General features: G+C 50.3%; 1 protein-coding gene across 2 annotated transcripts in view; it reads left to right on the top strand.

Moving 5' to 3' along the window:
- Nucleotides 1-21,338, top strand: part of VPS41 (VPS41 subunit of HOPS complex) — a 1,668,740-nt gene that overhangs the window by 1,454,469 nt on the left and 192,933 nt on the right. For both annotated transcript variants that reach the window (XM_069613279.1, XM_069613280.1), the window contains one exon: nucleotides 2,768-2,822. In XM_069613279.1, the coding sequence (XP_069469380.1) occupies nucleotides 2,768-2,822 (55 nt within the window). The remainder of the gene's footprint in view (nucleotides 1-2,767; nucleotides 2,823-21,338) is intronic.

Here is a 21,338-nt window from a genome sequence, read left to right as displayed (position 1 = left end):
CAAGAGATGAAACCTTTAAATGAAAAATGTTTTCTCAAAGCATTCAAACAGTTATAATCAAAGGGAAGAAAAGGCCAAAGAGCGAACGCATACAACTAACTGGAACAAATGTGGCTATACAGCAACCTGGATTACATATCTATTGACCACCAATACGTAGTAGGGAATCCCTATGTGGTATACAGGAATACACTGAGCTAATCTAAGAGGCCCTAAAGTGGTTCTCTAGGTTGCTCACTGGTAACAGTGTAATATCCTAGATGAAATGGCCATGGGCTAGAATGGTGTTGTGCTAGACGTATTGCCTGATTTAAATGGCTAGAGGCCCGGGAACTGGTAATTGAATCCTGTGATGTGCGATTGCATACTGTAAGCCTTTGGGCACAGGTTTCTACCAGGCTCTTCAGTCTAGCATCTCCCTTCAATCTGGCCTGTTGTAGATTGTGGTCCATTTAGCTCAACCACATCCTATGCTGTATTTTAGTGACTAGTTAGCCTACTTGGCTTGGCCGTTGCAAGTTCAGACTCTGATTCTCCTTCTTTTTCTCCTCTTTTCCTGAAACACAACACAATCTGGAATACCGTCCTAACACCCTAAACATCAGAAGGAGCGATCATCTTTTTGTAGGTGTGATAAGACATGTCTAACCTTTATTTAGAATCTGGTAAGGAAGTGTTTAACACTAAAGGAAATCAAGGTCTGTCATATTGAGAAAGGGCTTCGCGGCCATGGCAGACTGCTGATCTTATCTTCTATCTGTTTGTCACAGTTGCTATAGAATTACATCATGCTGAGTCTTGGAGAATCCAACGTGTGCTTTTTGCCCTGTTTTTCTTCTATTGAGATGTGTGAGAATGGCCAAGCTGAATGTCCAATTGTTTGCAGACAACACATTTGTGTACCCTTTCTGGATTCTGGTTTTCTTGTGGCTTTTCCCCTCTGGAATCCTATATAACCTCCGAACTGAACGCTGAACCCTCTATCTATGTCCTCCCATTTCTACCGCACAAGTGTGGGGGTCCCTTCTTGACCTTGGTAGTTGTGGCAACTCAGGGACCTCTTAGGGAAGACCAGGAGAGGTCTGGGGATCCTCCATGTACAATCTCAAAGGCTTCATCACAGGGTACGTCGCTGACCCTGCCCCTCCATAGTTCCCTTTGATAAATGGGTATTTTTGAGAAAAATTGAATCCGAGATGATCAGTTATGAAAAATTCCAAACGTATCTATATTATGGACATTTGACAACACACCGGAGACGGACATCAAAATGCGCTTAGACTTGGCTTGCAGGCATGTGCTAAATTACTGGGCAATAAGAACAAACACGCACTCACAGACAGCCCTCATACAAAAGGACATAGCAAGATTATATACAGACACATAGTTGAATGTAATAAGAGCTATTTCACATTTGTAGGATGTCCCTAGAATTTCTTTAATTATAAAATACATATACAAACTCCCTCACAAACACACACTTATAATACATCAGTCCTCTCGCGCTCTGCCCTCACTCTCCTCCCCATCTTCCACCATGCATTATGGGCAAAAATGGAAAAACATGCTCTGTTTTATGTCACTGCGGCCAGCAAGAAAGGCCTTCGTTATTGACATCCAGGCTTGTTTAGCGCAGAGTTGCAGTCTTGTCGAGCTATTGGGCATGGAGTTGGAGTCTTGGCATGGTATCAGGTATCGCTCTATAATTCGCATCCTCAACTTAATGCTACTTAGATTGTGGAAACCTCCTGAATTGTAGGAATGAAATGGTTACATAAATTGCACTTATCTGTAATAGCCCAACCGTGATCTATGTGTTTCTGTTGGCATTCCAAAGATCTACCCATCCCAGAGTCCCTTTCTTCCCTTGCTGCACCTTTCATATATGTTAGAAGAACTGTAGCCATTAAAATATGAACACAGTTTGGATTTTTAATCCGGTCTCCCATCATTGGCATTGAAGTGATTTACAGTGGACAAAACTCCTAGAAATATGAAACTCATTAAGGTTACAGAAAATTGTGAAATATCTGATCAGAAAGGGTAATCTGTGATGACGAGTACCAAAGTAAATACATTGTTTTACTACACACGAAAGATCGGTATGTCGAGTTGGTCATTGAAATGCTAGAATTTATTTACCCAATGCAAATGATTGTTTCAAAGAAACATGGAGAAAATCTGGGTGTTGCTGTATCATTCCAACTCTTGGCCCCCCTACACTGGAACTCCCTTCCGCTCTCCATCTGCTCCACTCCTACCTACTCATCCTTTCGCTCCTCCCTGAAAGCTCTTCCTCTTCATTCCCCACCCTGACTCCCCTTCCCCACCCCTCTTCCCCCCTTCTAATACCTGCCCCCCTTCCCCTCCCTCCTTCCCCAACGACCTAAATTTGGTCACTGAAACCACTTAGGGGTGTTGCAGGTCACACGAACACTCCCCCTTCCCCTCCCCTTCCCTCTTTCTCCCACTCCCCTGACCTCAAAACAGACATTATAAACCCCATCACCTGCCCCCTCTCCCCTCCCTGTCCCCCACTGCCCCCTCCTTTTAGTAAATTGTTGTACATATAGTTCCAATGATTTGTTTCATTTTGTAAATATGCTTCTCTCACTAATGTACCAGTTGTTATAGTGTAAAGCGCTTTGGTTTAAAGCGCTATATAAATTCAATAAACATAAACATTCCAATAATTGTGGTGCATCATGCTGTTTACTATGGGTCTGCTCAACATGTTTGATTTTTCTCCTCTTTCTCTTTAATGAAGGCACTTGAGATATGCCAGCAAAGACATTTTGTGGAAGAGACAGTCTTTCTTTTGAGTGAGTACTTTTCAAATTGTTTAGTTATATAGGTCTCACGATCTGAGGATATGTATCATGATCAATTCTACACCTTTTAAGGATGCTACATTTTATGTTGGAAACACTGATTAGGTAATGGGGTAGAGTTCTCTTTTGATCACTTTTATTAACTCATCACATAGTTTCAAACAAAGGTGTACTGGTCAGTGTAAAATAATGCCGGTCTTTAGACCTATCTGTTTACAAGGTGTTATTTAAAAAGGAGCCATATTTAGCATCCATGTTTGATGAATCATGTCTTTGTTTGTAGTCCAGTAAGAACTCCTTTTTAGGCATGGCCAAACGCAGCCACTGCTGATGTATTAGATTAAAAATAGAAAAAAATTACAAAAAAGCTATGGCGAGCCAAAAAGCCATTACATAATGCCAGCAAAAGGTACACTGATTTAGAGTGGTGTTTCAATGCACCTCCCTCCATGGATTAGTCCATGTGGCAAGTTAGGCGGAAGTCGGTATTCCTCTCCCCACTAACTGGTCACCAAAGCCTTCTTTGAATTTGTCATCTCTGCTGTTAACATGCCATCCATGCCACCAAGCCCCATCCCTTTGGCCTCATCCAATGGGCGTCTGGATAGGTGGGCTTATGAGTATAACCGGGAAGGCTTAAAACTGTCACTGTTTGGTCTTCTGTTTACAATTCCTCTTTCTGAGCTAGGCGCACAACTGGGTGAGGCGGAGTGAGTTCTTGGAGTAGAAGGCATGTCTCTCAGGATCTGTTTGTGCATGGCAGAAGGGTTTACTAGCCTGCAATTGCAGGAGTGGGATGTCTGTGTCATTTCTCCAAGGAAACATGTCTCACAAAATGCCCCTCATATGTAGGCCCGTGCCCTCGCACCATCACACTCCAGTGCTATGCTATGATATGGCATTTATAACGCACCTGTACACACGTGTTTCCAGGCTCGACAAGACAAGGAGCCGGGAGTGCTAGGGGAGCCGGGAGGCAGTGCGAGGTGCAACTGGACATGCAGGAGCCTGTGAGAAGCACATTGAATCGTAATAACTGTTAAGATCTCCCTTTAGCTTTGCTTTTCTCCCCCATTTTCCGCCTTCTCCTGGATACCTGTCTGTGGCCCAACTGTGGGAGTGATCCTGCTGGTCTATACACATTTGTGACACTTGATCTCTTGTATTGGCTTTTGTGTTGCCTCCCCTTTCGGTTTCCTACTCTTGGTATGCAGCCTACCAACAAAATAATTTTTATTTATTATTTTTTTATATTCGTTTTTTATTGACAAGTTACGTAACACATTTTAACTTGTAGCCACAATGCTACCAAACCTTTAGTGATATATAAAAGAATTTCCATTTTCATTTATAAATCCCCTCTCACCCCCCACCCTCACACACTTCCTTCCGGCCCCAATGTTCAGCTTGTCTCCATCCTTAGACAGTTAGTTAATCTATGCGTCTCTCTCAAAGTGAGTCGGTGTCCATACTTCTCGAAAAACAAAAGCCACTCCACTTCAATGTTCGTTTTAGTCTCATCCAACATTTGTGTCAAATATTCCATATCATATATGGCACAGGCTTTCGCAACCCACTCCCTTTCCGTGGGGGCTGCCCTTCTCTTCCAGTCCTGAGCTGTGTAGCTTCTCGCACCCACCATCACGGTATGCATCATATGCCCCTTGCCATCATTTCTTCATCCTCAACCTCAAACACTAGTTTCAGGGGGGGCATTTCCCTTCGCCTACCATATACTCCCTCCATCCATGCCAGAACTGACTGCCAGTATTGCTGAATACAGGGGCACTCCCACCACATAGGATAGTATGTACTTTGTGGTTGTTTACACTTCCAACATTTTGACTCAACCCCTGAGTAGATTCTTGCTACAGTATTCGGGGCGTAGTGCCAACGGTGAATACATTTTATTGCCTCCATCCTGTATTGCAGCAACACTGTGGATCCCTTTACTGCTCTGCACATCCTGCCCCACATTCTGTCAGAGATGTTCCGGCCCAAGTCTGCCACCCATCTGGTTTGCACCGGTAGCATCAGTCCCACATTGCAACCACGAAGTTCATCATATAACATAGCAATGCATCCCCTGGTATCAGTACTCTGCAGCAGTGTTTTCTCAAAAGAAGTGAGCTCCTGCCTCAAACTGGTTCCCCACCTACGTTCCGTCAGCACCCCCTCAAGCTGCAGATAATGAAATACGGAGAACTGGCCCACATGTAAACATTCCTTCAAATGCTCCAGGGAGAGGTACTCCCCATCTACCCAGCCCAGGTCAGGCCCGCCTCATACCAGGATTGAAACTGCCCCGGGTCTGTAATTCGGTCTCTCAGGGGGGGAGCCCAGATAAAACTCAACGGAGAGGGCCATGACGTGAGCCAGCGCGTGGCATTGCCTTCCTTCCACACAGCCCAGAACATCTCCAACACGGGGTGTTTCAACATTCCTTCAAGTATCTCTCTTTGTGGGACCCACATCCACTCCCCCAGTGTCACTGGCGCCAGTACCGAGTTGTCCATTTGTACCCACTGCTTTCGCGTTCCTGGGTCCATTATTCGCTACTGTGCTGCCTTATAGTCTGCTTCAATATCCGGAAATCCCACTCCCCCGTTCTCCTGTGCCAGGAGTCGAGTGCTATAAGCCACCATTGGCATTGCCCCTGCCCACAATAAATGCAATAGAGCCCTGGGCACGGCCTCAAAATACGAGGCCGGAACTATGGTTAGGAGCATCTGAAAAAGATACATGAACTTGGGAAGTATTGTCATTTTGATGCAGTTGAGGCGCGCCATCCAGGAAAGGTTCATTCTGCCCCAACGTCGCAAATCGGCCTGCACCCTGCTCCAGAGTGGGAGATAATTTCCCACAAAGAGGTCTCCATCATTCCTCGTAATATTAATCCCGAAGTACCGTAACCCTTTTTGTTGCGTCTGCAGGCCTACTCCTTTGATATACTCCTTCATTCTTAGGTGCATTCCCCATCGGGAACACCACTGATTTTCCTATATTGATTTTAAAACCCAACACTGCTCCGTACTCCTTCAGTGTCTGCATGAGGCGGGGGACCGACACCTGCAGATTTGTGATATAGAGCACAGCGTTGTCTGTGAATAGGCTCATCCCCCAGCACTGTCAGCGCCTATGGTTCCATGATCAGTGCATACAATAGGGGTGACAGGGGGCATCCCTGTCTGGTGCCCCTTTGCAGCTCCAAGCCCCTTGAGAGTACCCCATTAACCATTATTTTTGCCCTGGGTGCCGAGTATAGGGCTGCGATCCAGCCCAGCCCCTTGGTTCCCATGCCCAATTTCTCCAGAACCCTCGTCATGAAGAGCCAGCTAACTCGATGGAAGGCCTTCTCTGCATCGAGCGCCAACATTAGGGCCCCTTAAATCAGACATTGGGCGCCAACCATGACATGTAAAGTCTTACTCATGTTGTCCGACCCTTGCATATTACGGACAAAGCCCGCTTGATCTGGGTGAACCACCTTGGGGAGATATGACTCCAATCTGTATGCCAAAATTCTTGCAAAGATCTTGGCATCCGTGTTTAATAGCGAGATGGGGTGATAAGAGGAGCATTGCTCCCTGTCCTTACCTGGTTTGGGGATGACCGCGATCAGTGCCTTCAAGAATGTGGGTGAGACACTTCCGGGTTCCTCGATAGAGTTGAATATCTGGACTTGGGGCTCAGCCAGGAGTTCCTGAAACTGTTTATAAAAGTCTGAGGTGTACCGGTCTTCCCCCGGGACCATGCCCAGCTTAAGGTGGGCTGTTGCCTGCCGCACCTCCTTGGCTGAGATATCCCTCTCTAATAACCAACAGCTCTTCACCCGATTGCTCGGGTATGGGAGACGCCCCAAATACTCCTGCACCTTTGCGTCGTCCTCGCTATGGGCTCATGTGTACAGATTTCCATAGTATTCTACAAAACACTCCTGTATGTTGTCCCTTGATGTATGGGTTTGACCTCCCGTGCCTGATTCGATCTATCTTCCTCTCCACCCTCGCCTCCCGTATCCTATTTGCAAGAAGTGTCCCGACCCGGTCTCCTTTCTCGTAGTACCTTTGCTTTGCATAACATAATGTCTTGAGTACCTCCCCTATCAAGAGCAAGTGCCACTTCTGTCTTTTATCCCTCATGTCCCTTGGGAGCCCCTCCCTGTTTGCCCCCCAGACTTGTTGGGCAGGCCTGCATGTTCTGCAAATCTCCCCGTAGCCGCTGCTCTATCAACGCCCTCTCCTTTTCTTCTGTGCGCCTTCCGCTATTAAAAGGACCCTAAAAGTAGCTTTCGCCACCTCCTACACCTACTACTTAAAGGTTTTTATTAAATTTTACAAACAAACAAAACCAAACAAACGGTGCATGTTCCAGCAGTTTAACCCTTTAAGTGCCATGGGTATTTCTCCCCAGTGCCAGAGCCTTTTTTGGTGATTTTGGTATGTGGCCATTCAATGGCTTGTAACTTTTTCGTTACATGAGATATCTCGGCCAAATTTGGCTCCTTTTTTCCCACATGTAGGCGGTCTTAACGCCACCCAGGAATCCCAGGTTGCTGTAGGGGGGGTGAGAGAAAATAAGGAAAATGTGCGAAAATTTTGGGTTTTTTCAAAAAATGCCAATAAAATGATGTACAAAGAAGCCTGTGGTGTTTTCCTTGTAAGAGCTAGGAACAGATGGTTTGCTGTGCTGAGTTCCCCAATGTGTTGGCTTTCAGGAACAGGTTGAGTGGAAATGGGAAAAAAATATTTTGATGGGGTTATCAACCGTTTTGTGAGAGGTAGGCGATTTTTGCCATTTTTGCCAATTGGACATGCATGGACGGAATGGAAGAAAAGGGCAGGAAAGCCAAATTGGAGGACAGAAAGGCATATATTTCTGAAAAGTAGACAAAATTCCAAGTTTAGGAAGGGGTGATTTGCATAGGTCAGGCAACAACTAGGTAGGGGAAACTGCCATCGAATGGGGGAAAAGCGGGAAAATGACTGATAAAAAGGTATGTGTTGACATGGTTGGCTTGATACGGCAATGGCTTCTATGAATTTTGAGAAAAGCAATGCTCCGCTACATTCCCCCGACTCTTGCAGTTAGGAGAGCATACCATTTTTGTAGTGTTTGTACAAAACAAGCAATACCACAAGCCAAACACTGAGCCATGGTACACAGGAGTTTTACGCTCACGGCCTGACCAGACGCACTTAGCATGTGTAAATTGGGAAAACCAATGTGGTGAGGAACGGCAGCCATACATTTTTTGAAAGAGCACAGGCAGACCTTTTCAAGGGTAAGTGACTTGTGCAGGTTACAAAAGTGTATGGTGGCTAAAGCAGCGACTAAATGTAGGTCACATTTGGGAAAAGAAAGGGTTGTGAGACAAAGGGCTCCAGCAAATGGGTCAAAACGTTATGAAAACCACACAAACACAACACATGGCCTACCGTCCCGCGTTCCCACAGGTGTCCCGATGAAAACGGTACCCCACATGTGTGGGTGCACCTACCTGGCCGGCAAGGGGAAAGCCTAAAACACAAGTAACCCCAAGTCTGCTTTCAGAGGGAAATCTCAGACATTCTGCCGACCGGCACAACGTACAGATATGGGCCTCGGGTGTCCAAGCCACCGAAGAAAACGGGGAACCCCATGCATTTCCGAAAAGAGGACATCCGTGGGAATCCGCAGAGGTATGATTTGCGCACATCGCCGCAGATTTTTTTACCCCGGCACCCCTGCAAAGTCCGAAATGTGGGGAAAAAAACGCTTTTTCCGCACATTTCTCTCGATGCACCCATCGAAACACGCCCTCAACAACACATGGCCTACCGTCACGTGTTCCCACAGGTGTCCCGATGAAAGCGGTACCTCACATGTGTGGGTGCACCTACCTGGCCGCCAAGGGGAAAGCCTAAAACACAAGTAACCCCAAGTCTGTTTTCACACCGGAAATGTCACACTCTCACATCATACAGATATGGGCCTCGGGTGTCCAAGCCACCGAGGAAAACAGGGAACCCCATGCATTTCCGAAAAGAGGACACCCGTGGGAATCCGCAAAGGTATGATAATCCCAAATTGCCCCAGATTTTATTACCCAGACACCCCCGCAAAGTCCGAAATGTGGGAAAAAATACACAATTTCCGCACATTTCGCTCGGCTCACCCATCGAAACACGCCCCCAACATCACATGGCCTACCGTCACGCGTTCCCACAGGTGTCCCGATGAAAACGGTACCTCACATGTGTGGGTGCACCTACCTGGCCGCCAAGGGGAAAGCCTAAAACACAAGTAACCCCAAGTCTGTTTTCAGAGGGAAATCTCAGACATTCTGCCAACCGGCACAACGTACAGATATGGGCCTCGGGTGTCCAAGCCACCGAGGAAAACGGGGAACCCCATGCATTTCCAAAAAGAGGACACCCGTGGGAATCCGCATAGGTACGATATGCCCAAATTGCCCCAGAATTTATTACCCAAACACCTCTGCAAAGTCCGAAATGTGGGAAAAAATACGCAATTTCCGCACATTTCGCTCGGCTCACCCATCGAAAAACGCCCCCAACAACACATGGCCTACCGTCACGCGTTCCCACAGGTGTCCCGATGAAAACGGTACCTCACATGTGTGGGTGCACCTACCTGGCTGCCAAGGGGAAAGCCTAAAACACAAGTAACCCCAAGTCTGTTTTCACACCGGAAATGTCACACTCTCACATCATACAGATATGGGCCTCGGGTGTCCAAGCCACCAAGGAAAACAGGGAACCCCATGCATTTCCGAAAAGAGGACACCCGTGGGAATCCGCAGAGGTATGATATGCCCAAATTGCCCCAGAATTTATTACCCAGACACCCCTGCAAAGTCCGAAATGTGGGGAAAAAAATGCTTTTTCCGCACATTTCGCTCGACGCACCCATCGAAACACGCCCCCAACAACACATGGCCTACCGTCACGCGTTCCCACAGGTGTCCCGATGAAAACGGTACCTCACATGTGTGGGTGCACCTACCTGGCCGGCAAGGGGCAAGCCGAAAACGCAAGCAACCCCCAGTCTGTTTGCAGAGGGGAATCTCAGCCATTCTGCCGACCGGCACAACATACAGATATGGGCCTCGGGTGTCCAAGCCACCAAGGAAAACAGGGAGCCCCATGCATTTCCGAAAAGAGGACACCCGTGGGAATCCGCAGAGGTGTGATTTGCGCACATCGCCCCAGAATTTATTACCCAGACACCCCCGCAAAATCCGGGGCACATTTCGGACTTTGCGGGGGTGTCTGGGTAATAAATTCTGGGGCAATTTGGGCATATCATACCTCTGCGGATTCCCACGGGTGTCCTCTTTTCGGAAATGCATGGAGTTCCCTGTTTTCCTCGGTGGCTTGGACACCCGAGGCCCATATCTGTACGTTGTGCCGGTCGGCAGAATGTCTGAGATTTCCCTCTGAAAACAGACTTGGGGTTACTTGTGTTTTAGGCTTTCCCCTTGGCGGCCAGGTAGGTGCACCCACGCATGTGAGGTACCGTTTTCATCGGGACACCTGTGGGAACACGAGAAGGTATGACATCTGCTGTTGGCGATGTGTTTCGGTGAGTGGACACAGGGAAATGTCTCTGAAATTGGCCGGAAATGAAGACAATTCTCAGACATTTCGCTCTGGCCACCCACCGAAACACACCGCCAACAACACGTGGCCTACCTTCCCGCGTCCCCACACGTGTCCCGATGAAAACGGTACTTCACATGTGTGGGTGCACCTACCGGGGGCGCAAAAGGAAAAGGGTAACCGACTAGGAACCCCAAGCCATTCGCCACTGCCCATTTTGTTCATGTGGGCAACCTACAGATTTGGGCCTAGGGTGTTGCAGCCAGCAAGGGAACCAGGGAACCCCATGCATTTCCCAAAAGAGGACACCCGTGGGAATCCACAGAGGTCTGCCTTGCGCAAATTGCCCCAGTTTTTATTAGCCACAATCCCCGACAAAGTGTGATATTTTGTGGGGAAAAAACACAATGTTCACTTTGTCTGGGGTTCTGGGTAATAAATTCTGGCCCGCTTCGCGCAAATCAGACCTCTGTGCTTTCCCACGGGTGTCCTCTTTTGGGAAATGCTTGGGGTTCCCTGTTTTCCTTGCTGGCTTGGACACCCTAGGCCCAAATCTGTAGGTTGCCCACATGAACAAATTGTGCTGTGGCGAAAGGCTTGGGGTTACCAGCGGGTTACCCTTTTCCTTTTGTGCCCCCGGTAGGTGCACCCACACATGCGAGGTACCTTTTTCGTCAGGACACCTGTGGGAACACGAGAAGGTATGACATCTGCTGTTGGCGAAGTGTTTCGGTGAGTGGACACAGGGAAATGTCTCTGAAATTGGCCGGAAATGAAGACAATTCTCAGACATTTCGCTCTGGCCACCCACCGAAACACACCGCCAACAACACGTGGCCTACCTTCCCGTGTCCCCACACGTGTCCCGATGAAAACGGTACCTCACATGTGTGGGTGCCTCTACCGGGGGTGCAAAAGGAAAAGGGTAACCGACTGGGAACCCCAAGCCATTCACCACTGCCCATTTTGTTCATGTGGGCAACCTACAGATTTGGGCCTAGGGTGTCGCAGCCAGCAAGGGAAACAGGGAACCCCATGCATTTCCCAAAAGAGGACACCCGTGGGAATCCACAGAGGTCTGACTTACGCAAATCGGCCCAGAATGTAATACCCAGAACCACCAGCAAAGACCCACATGGGAGAAGGGTGCCCAAGGCCAGGGATATTACCGCCGATTTTGCTGGAGCCCTGGCTGCCCTGCGTTACAGCTTCTCCCCACCAAGGAGTCTCGGCAGTGTGCCAATACCTCCCCGAAGGGAAAAGCTGTAATGCAGCCCAGCCGCAACTCCAGGACAGTTGGAGGTGATCTGCCCAGACGGGCCATTCCCACCCACACCACCCACACCACCAACAATCCAGCCCCAGTCTCACCCACCCCACTGACAGTGGGCCCTAACCATAGAATAATAAAAAACAGTACTCGCATAACGTTGCAGCTGCTCGGGTAGAAAAAGCTGTAAACAAAACAAAGAACATGTGTTACCTACGGTCACACCAGCAAAATGTAGCCCTCCCCGGGGGCAGATAGGGAGGGGGGTTGTCCTGCACTCCACCCTGGCTCAGGCGTCCGTTCCTAGGAGCAGATATCTGGTCCCAGGAAGGGCTGCATGACTTGGCACCCACTCCATTGCGGGTGGGGGGGAGGGGGTCAACGCCCCATCCCATTAGAAAATTCCTTGACCCTTTGGGGTGCCCCACCGCCCCCCCTAAAAAGCGTTTCACCATTTTCATTTTTTTCCTTTGGTAACCCAACTCCCCTTGGTGCAGAGGGTCACATTGGTGTGCCAATCTGGCGCCGGGGTGCCTAAACCATACTACCCCACCCACTGGGAGGCCTGTCCCACCATTTTTGGGGGCCCTCTCCCCCCTCACCCCAAATGGCTGGGGGACACACCTCATGCAGGCCTCCCTGGGCCTCCTCCAAACGGCTGCGTGAGGTACACCCCACCTCCATTTGGTGTGAGGGGGGAGAGGGCCACCCCAAAAGGTGGGGCAGGACCCCCAATAGATGGGGCAGTAGGGTTTGGGCACTTTGGGGGCAGATAGCCACGCTAATGTGGCCATCTGCACCAAGCAAAGTTGGGTAAACAAAAAACAAAATACAAATTCATAGGATGCTTTTTAGGGGGCTGAGGGGCACCCTAAATTGGCAGCGCATGTTGTACCGCAACGGGGGGTGGCCCTCAACCCCCACCCCACCCCAAATGGAGGGCCCCACCTCATGCAACCCTCCCTGGGGGCAGATAGGGGGGGCCTCACCTCATGCATCCCTCCCTGGGGTCAGATGCCCCTTCCTAGGAGCAGATATCTCTCCCCAGGGAGGGTTGCATGAGGTGGGGCCTTCCATTTGTGGTGGAGGGGGGTTGAGGGCCACCCCCCGTTGCGGTACATCATGCGCTGCCAATTTAGGGTGGCCCTCAGCCCCCCCTAAAAAGCAGCCTGTGATTTTGTATATTTTTTTTTGTTTACCCAACTTCGCTTGGTGCAGATGGCCACATTAGTGTGGCTATCTGCCACCAGGGTGCCCAAACCCTACTGCCCCATCTATTGGGGGTCCTGCCCCACCTTTTGGGATGCCCCCCCCCCCACCCCACCCCCAATGGCTGGGGGACACACCTCATGCAGGCCTCCCTGGGCCTCCTCCAAACGGCTGCGTGAGGTACACCCCACCTCCATTTGGGGTGAGGGGGGAGAGGGCCACCCCAAAAGGTGGGGCAGGACCCCCAATAGATGGGGCAGTAGGGTTTGGGCACCCTGGGGGCAGATAGCCATACTAATGTGGCCATCTGCACCAAGCAAAGTAGGGTAAACAAAAAACAAAATACAAATTCACAGGCTGCTTTTTAGGGGGGGCTGAGGGCCACCCTAAATTGGCAGCGCATGATGTACCGCAACGGGGGGTGGCCCTCGACCCCCCCCCACCCCAAATGGAGGGCCCCACCTCATGCAACCCACCCTGGGGGCAGATGGGGGGGGGCCCACCTCATGCATCCCTCCCTGGGGTCAGATGCCCCTTCCTAGGAGCAGATATCTGCCCCCAGGGAGGGTTACAAGGGGTGTCCCTTTCTACTTCGGTGGGGGGGGGCATCCCTCCCCCCCCCTTTCATTCAATAAAAAATCCATGGTGGCTAGTGGTCCCCCACCCCCACCCCTTCCCCCACTCCCTTTCCACATACTTTCAATTATTTTTTTGTTCATTCCCCTGGGGCAGATGGTCAGCCATCTGCCCCAGGGTTCTCATGCATGTGCCCCCATGCTTTGGGGGCCGGGAGGGGGGAGAGGGCTGCTTACTTGAGGCAGCCCCCTCCCCCCCTCACAAACGGATCCATGGTGGTCTAGTGGGTTGCTGGTCACGGATCGAGCGCTCTGCGCCGATCCGTGACCAGCAATGCCTCATATATGTGGTGTCCTTGGAAAGGGGGGAACCCCACCTTTCCAAGGACACCATTTTTTACAGAATCCCTGGTGGTCTAGTGGGCCCCAGGGCCCCAAAACCCCTCCCACCTCCCTCCATCCCTCGATTTTTTTTTTTTAATTTTTTTTTATTTCACCCCTGGGGGCAGTGATCATCTGCCCCCAGGGGTCTCTGCCGATGTGGCCCCATGCCTTGGGGCCACGGGGGAGAGGGGGCGCTTACCTAGTAAGCAGCCCCCTCCTCCCCCTGCGTCACAAACGGATCTGTATTGATCCGGTGGCATTGCTGCCCACGGATCGCGCGCCCTGCGCCCGATCCGCGGGCAGCAATGCCACACAATGGGTATCGTTGGAAAGGGGAGAATCTCCCCTTTCCAACGATACCTGCCTCGATCTCCGGCTTGAAATATACAGCCGGAGATCGAGGCGGACAAAGAAGGTCTCTTACCTTCTCTCTTCCCCGCAGCAGCCGAAAATGGGTGCTGCGGGGAATTTACTTTCAGTTTCACGCCGACGTGCGTTACGCACGCCGACGTGAAACTGAAGGTAATCCAGCCCCCTGGCAGTGAGGGGGGACCTCCCCCTCACATAGCCTAGGGGGTTGGATTACAGTTTTGAGCGATCCCTGCTTAGCTATCTCGTCCTTGGCACTGCGTATGCACTTCCAAGGACGAGATACCTCGTCCTTGGCACTTAAAGGGTTATTTACACTTTTTTTTAATTCCTAACCACTACTCCCTCTACCCCACCCCCCTTGCGAGTCCATTGCATTGAACCTTCAGTTTCCACACCCTGTGTTCGGGCTCCTCCTCCACAGGCTCAGTTGGGTCGTCTAATGACTGAGTGATTTCCAGGCCATCAGCGACTCATTCTCCTCCTCACCCCCCCCCAAATTGCTACATGCTTCTTGCCATGCCATGGTTTCGGCTTCTGCCCGTTTTTGCAAGTCTTTCCACCACACCTCTATCCTCGGCACATTGCATGACTTCCATCCTTCTTTTTGCAAGCACATAAGCCAGGTCCCTTAGTTTGCTTACATGCCTGAGTTTCTGTGGTCTGGGGAACCCCCCCCCCAGCAGACAGGCCCACACCGTATCCAATACTATCTTGACCCCTCTTGCTTCTAGTTTCTCTTTTACTCCCCTCCAGAACCTCTCTATGATCGGGCATGACCAGAACATATGCACCATGCCCGCCTTCTCTTCGTCGCACTTGGGGCATGCTTGCCGACCTGCATTCTCGAACCTAGATATCCTCCAAGGCGTCATATAAGCCTTGTGTGTTATGTACAGCTGTATCTGTTTCAGCCTCGCGTTTCTAGACACCTTCTTATGATACCCTTGCACCCGTTCCCACATCCCATCTCCCCCAGTCCATTCTCAACTGTGTGACCTCCTTCCCCACTTTAGACATCAACATCTCATACAGTCTGGAAATCAAATGACCCCCCTCAGCTATATCACAAATCACGTCTATGGTGGCTTCCAATTCTTCCTCCAGCACAGTTTCAGGCCATGTTCTCTTAATCCTCTGTACCATTCTGTGATATGTAATGTACTGGCCTTCATGCAACCCAGCTTCTTCCCGCAGCCCCTCAAAAGTAACACTAGAGCCCCCCTGCCAAATATCCCCCATCGTTGCCACCCCAGCCGGTTCCCAGTGGATCCGGAGTATCGGTCGCAGCTGAGCATCTGACCCTGTCAATACGACCAATGGCATCTGCAGTGAGCATGGGGATGGGTCCCCCATCATTTGGCATGCCCTGCGCCACACCTTCCACCCTAGTAGCATCATTTTAGGGCGCCCCACCATTTCCGCCCTGGGTGCCCACATAACTTCTTTCAAATAAAAAGGTGCACAATCAAGCCCAAACAGCCGAAGTTCAGAGGTCTCTTCATCAGGTAGTCATTTGGCAACATACTGCAACTGGCTCACCACATAGTACGCGTCGTAGTTGGGCAGCTTTATTCCCCCTTTGTCATGGAAGTTCTGAAGCTTCCATAACGCCACTCTGTTTCGCGTGCTATGCCATAGAAAGTCCCTACACATGCTATTCAGTTTAATGAACCCTTTAGGAATCGGGTACGGTATATTCCCGAAGTAATGTAGGCGCCTCGGCAGGACCACCATCTTTAGCATCGCTCCCCACCCCATCATCGCCAAAGGCAGCTTCGCCCAAAACCGCATGCATTTCTCAATTTTTGGATTGCCACCTCTGTATTACACCTATGCTCCTCCCCTACGGTGTGATATATGTCTATCCCAAGGTACCGAAAAGTACTAACCGCCCACGGTACCTGTAAAACCGGTAACCTCTCCACTGGAACCCCTATATACCCCCCCAACGAGAACAGGCTAGACTTCTGGGGGTTCACCGCTATGCCGGATAGCACAGCGTATCTCCCAAGCACTTCCAAGATGTACTGGAGGTTCTCCTCTGGAAACCGCACATACAGCAGCATGTCGTCCGCATATAGGGAGATCAAATGCCGCTCCCCGTTCACCTCGATGCCTATGGTGTCATATTGTTGCCTCAGATCGCGAGAGGTTCCACGGCCAGTATGTAAAGCATAGGAGACCACGGGCATCCTTTTCTAGTACCCCTACTAAGCTGTCACCTCTCTGATATCACAGATCCTGTCTTTACTCTAGCCAGCGGTTCACTATACAAAATCTTCGCCCACCTTACATAGCCAGGCCCTAACCCATAGTGTTTCAGGGCCGCCAGCAACCACGGCCACTTCACAGAGTCAAAGGCCTTGATCGCATCCAAGGACACGATTGCCATTTCCTCATCACTTCCACTGCCAAACTCAATTATCCTCTGGAGTCGCCTATGATTATTGGTGATGTTTCTATGGGGGACATAGCCCTTTTGAACCGGATGTATTAGTTTGCTAATGACCCTCTTCAGTCTATTCGCCAAGACTGCAGTTAATATCTTGCTGTCTTGGTTCAGCATTAACACAGGTCTAAAGGAACCACAGCTACGCCCAGGTTTGTTTAGTTTAGGGAGAGGTACTATGACAGCCTCTCTCAGTGACTCCGGTAAGCGGCCCGTCTCGAACGCTTCGTTTTTCGTTTCTAGAAGCGGGGGGGGAGGACCTCTTCTATATATACCTTATAAAATTTGCTTGGGAGCCCATCTGTCCCCGGGGTCTTAATAGGCAACTGCCTCACCACCTCCCCCAGTTCTTCCAGGGTAATCGGGGAGTCCAATTCCTCTTTCTTCCTCGCTTATCTTGGGCAGCCCCATATCAAGGGTTTCCTCTATCATTACATGGCGACTGTCCGCATCTTCCCCGTATAACACTTTATAATAATCCACAAACGCTTGATTGACTCCCTCCTCGGTGTCCTCTACGCTACCATCTTCCCTCTCTATAGTTCTAATTGTGGCTCTGGGGGTCTCGCTCTTATATAACCACTCCAAAAGTCTCCCCGGTTTATCACCTCCCGCATGCTGTCCCTCTATGTACTTTTTATAATTAAGGTTACACAACCTCCACCCAGTATTCCGCACATTTTTGCTGTAGCTTAAGTATCAAATCTAGTTTCTCCGCTGTATCGTCACCGGCTTTTAAGGCCTCTTCCAATTTTGCTTCCGTCTCCCTCAGTTCAGCCGAAACCCCACCCTGTAGGTCCTTGCCGCCTCCCTCATGACAACTTTAAAGGCCTCCCATATTGTCCCTGCCGAGTCCACACTCCCAGTGTTGGTTTCAAAATAGTTTACTATCTCCTCCCGCAAATCCTCTCTAAAGAAGGGGTCTCAACGCCACCGCTCGTAGGCGCCATGTCGGGATCCTCGCCCTCGGGCGGCAGTATTGCCACGCAAGAATCAGGGGCGAGTGGTCCGAGAGGACCCTGGCCCTGTACTGTATGTGTGCAATCTCTGCTATCATTTCAGGTGATGCGAAGACATAGTCCAGCCTCGTTGATAACTGCTGTGGGGCAGAATAATGCGAATATTGCCTTTCCCCAGGGTGCCACACTCTCCATGCATCTTCCAACCCAAAGTCATTAAGAAGTGTCTGTAGCGCCCTGGCTGCAGGGGCCGGTCTATCCAATTTCCCGTCCGATCTATCCACCCTCGGGTTCAATACGCAGTTGAAGTCCCCTCCCCAGATCACGGCGCTTCCCACACACACGCTCAGGTTCGCACTCAGTGTCCTAATGTACGCCGCTTTGTTCTGGTTCGGGGCATACGTGTTAACAATACTGATCTCCCTGTTCTCTACCAATTCCCTCAGCATAACCATCCTCCCGTCTGTCTGAGCCACCACTTGCAACCGCTGAAACGGGACATGTGGCGCCACCCATATAAGTACTCCTCTTGCGTAGGCCGAGTACGATGAGCCCACCAACACCCCCTTCCACTTTCCCGCAATCATGTCCATCCTCTCACGTGTAAGGTGGGTTTCTTGCAGCAATGCAATATCTATTTTCTGCCTGCGCAGATACAGCATAACCTTGTTCCTTTTTAAATAGCTATTAAGCCCCCGCACTTTCCATGTGAGTATTTTAAGGTCCCCCATGGCCTGGTATGATCCTATTCCCCCCCCGCCCCCGCAGGTGCAGTTTAACTTTGAGTTCCATTCCAATCTATATAGGCTTGCATCCCATTCTAAAACCCCTTTAACCAAAAACACACCAAACTTCCCGCTCCCTCTCCCCCCCGCCTCCCATCCCTTACCCAAAACACTCTTCCCAACTGTTGCCCAGCTCCAACCCTGGATCTCAGGCTCCCCCGCATCTAGCTTTTTCCGGCTTTCGCCTGTACTCGAAGCTCCGCAGGGTGAGGCGGCCCTAGTGGCCAACCTACTACAACTATAATTCGGGGGGGTAGGGTGCTTCCGCCCTGCCGCTCCAATAGCCCATCGAATAACTACACATTGCTATACAGTTTAAATATATGTAACCGCCACTATATTCCAGTCCATCAAGTCTCTCACAATCTGCAATATGTTATCGAATATCAGCCTCCTACAGCCAGGCCCATCATCCTCAGCCTTCGCCTAGGCGCCCTTGGGATGTTCGCTCGCCGCCATAGCAGTATGCATACCGTATCTGAGTCACTTTTCACGTCCATTTTGTGTCTCTTCCGTGTCTTGATCCGGGCAGCCCTGCAGATCCAGCCATGTTGTTGCTTCTTCCGGAGTGTCAAAAAAATGCATTTTGCTCTTATGCACAACCTTCAATTTCGCAGGGTACAGCAGCATATATTTCATCCCAGCCGCCCGCAGCCTCCGTTTGATAGTTACATAGCTGTACCGCTGCCTTTGGACCAGCATAGTGTAATCCGGGTATGCCGTGATAGTGCTCGAGGCCCTCTCAATTCTTCCGCCTTTCCGAAAATACTCCAGTATTTTCCTCCGGTCTTTGTAGTTCAGTATTTTGGCAATTATCGCTCGTGGAGGGGCCCCTGGTCTCGGCTTCCGCATGAGGGCTCTATGTGCGCGCTACACCACAAATCCCTGCGAGAGTGTACCGGCCCCGATTCCTTGTAGGAGTAAGTTCTCAATGTAATCAGTCGGGTCCTGGCCCTCCTCACCTTCCGGCAAACCCACCACACGAATATTGTTTCTCCTCGCTCTCCCTTCTGCTTCTTCTGCTCGAGACTCCAAGTTGGCCACCTGTTGCTTAAGGACATGGATCTCCTTTGAATTGTTGGTGCTGGTGTCCGTGTTAGATTTCACCGCACCCTTCAGGCTGCTTGTGCGTTCCGCCAGTCCCCTGACATCTTGTCTCAGCAGGGAGACTTCGATGCCCACTGCTTCAATTTTAGCCTCCAGGGAAGTGCATAGGTCCAACATCGCAACCCCCCAAGATTCCTTCAGCTCTGTAATGGCTTCTAAAATCTGATGATTATCAGCCGCTGTGGCGCCCTCAGCCTGTGCCATCGGGCCTTTGGTTGCGATGGCCGCAGAAGACCGTTGTGTTTTCGCAAAAATATCCATTGTAGGTTGTTTGTTCTTATTCTTACCCACGCCCCCTCGCGCCTCCATTTTCCGGCCTTCGTTGGGTCTCCCTATTACGATTCAGCATCCGAGTGTCTCCCCAACCATAATTTCCGCTCTTTACCGACTGTTGTGGTGATCTCCAGGCAGTCGCGACCTCCACCTCCTCTCACCGCTGCTAGTTCAATGCCGAGCGAGCGCTTCTCGTGCTTGTCATGGTGCGGCCTGCATTTTCACACCTCTGCTGCCCTCGGGCCAGCACCCAAGCCTTCACGACCCAAGGCCCACAGCCCCCAGGGGTTTTGTTCCGTCTTCACCTCGCCATTGTCGTTCTTTCCCCGTGGCCGCCGCCTCTATTCGTCCCCTAGTTTCGTTTCCTTTGTTGTCGGCCATCTTGTGTGACAATGGACCGAACAGCCGCAGTCGTTCGTCGAGTAATTCCTCCAGACTCCCGCTTACGATTCTCTCGATCTTTATACAATGAGCAAAGCATACATTCCTGTGCGTGTGATCAATTCTGGAACCAATGGCGCACTTTCAAAGGTAGTTTTTACAGATCATCTGTCGGATCCTCCGGAGCTACACGGGAAGCACGTCCTACTCCATGGCTTCCCAAGCCACGCCCCGCCACCTCCCACACCTACTTCAAGTGCACTTCACCATTGTTATTCGTGTCGGAAAAGCAGCACTTTTCCCCTTCCGTAAACTCTTTAAAGGTGGGGTCTCGCAGGAGACTGTTACGGCACCACCTTGGTGTTCCCTTATCTCTCCCTATATTCCACTCCACCACAACCATCTTATGTTACCTCCTCGACCCTAGGATGAGTGGCTAGGTCTCTCTGTTCCTGTGGTGTCAGCAAGAGATTGATTCTAGTATGTTTGGTGTGGCGGGGAGAAAGGTGGTGTACCCTCCTGGCTCTGGATGGTGCGTTCTCCATATATCTGCCCAGAAGTAGTTTTGCAGCAGTTGTCCAAAATCTTTGTGGGCCCTGTCCCTCTTTTTTTCCCTCTTCCCTTGGGCCGACCACCAATTTGGAGTTGGGTCCAGGATCATGTTAGTCTCACCCAACCATCACAGTTCCTTCCCCCCAGTCCTCCAACACTGCACACACCTTTCTCAGGAATTCCACTTGGTTCACATTTGGTGCACAGACTGAGGCTCGGGTGATTATTTCCCCCTCCAATGTACCCTTAACTGCTATGAATCTGGCCTCAAAGCTTTTCTTGATTTGCACCTCCATCAGGTGCCTGCCTTTCACCAACACTATACCTATTCCCTCCTTTTTTGACACTGCATGCAAGGCCCAATACATTTGCCCTACTTCTGACCCACTCAGGGCCATCTCCTCCCCTTTACGATAGTGGGTCTCCTGGAGAAATAATACTGCTAGATTAGTTTTAAGGATTGCATTTTCTGTAAGGGACCTCTTGTTCAGGGAATTGAGCCCTTTTACATTAAGTATTGCTACCTTCAATTTAGCCATAGCCTTGCCTGGTGGAGTCCATACCGGTCACTGCTCCTTCTTCAAGTG

This window comes from Ambystoma mexicanum, chromosome 5p (assembly GCF_040938575.1).
Source record: "Ambystoma mexicanum isolate Mex_15411 chromosome 5p, UKY_AmexF1_1, whole genome shotgun sequence".
NCBI lineage: Eukaryota > Metazoa > Chordata > Amphibia > Caudata > Ambystomatidae > Ambystoma > Ambystoma mexicanum.
Note: the sequence above shows the minus strand (reverse complement) of the source record. Positions and strands in the feature narration are given on the sequence as shown.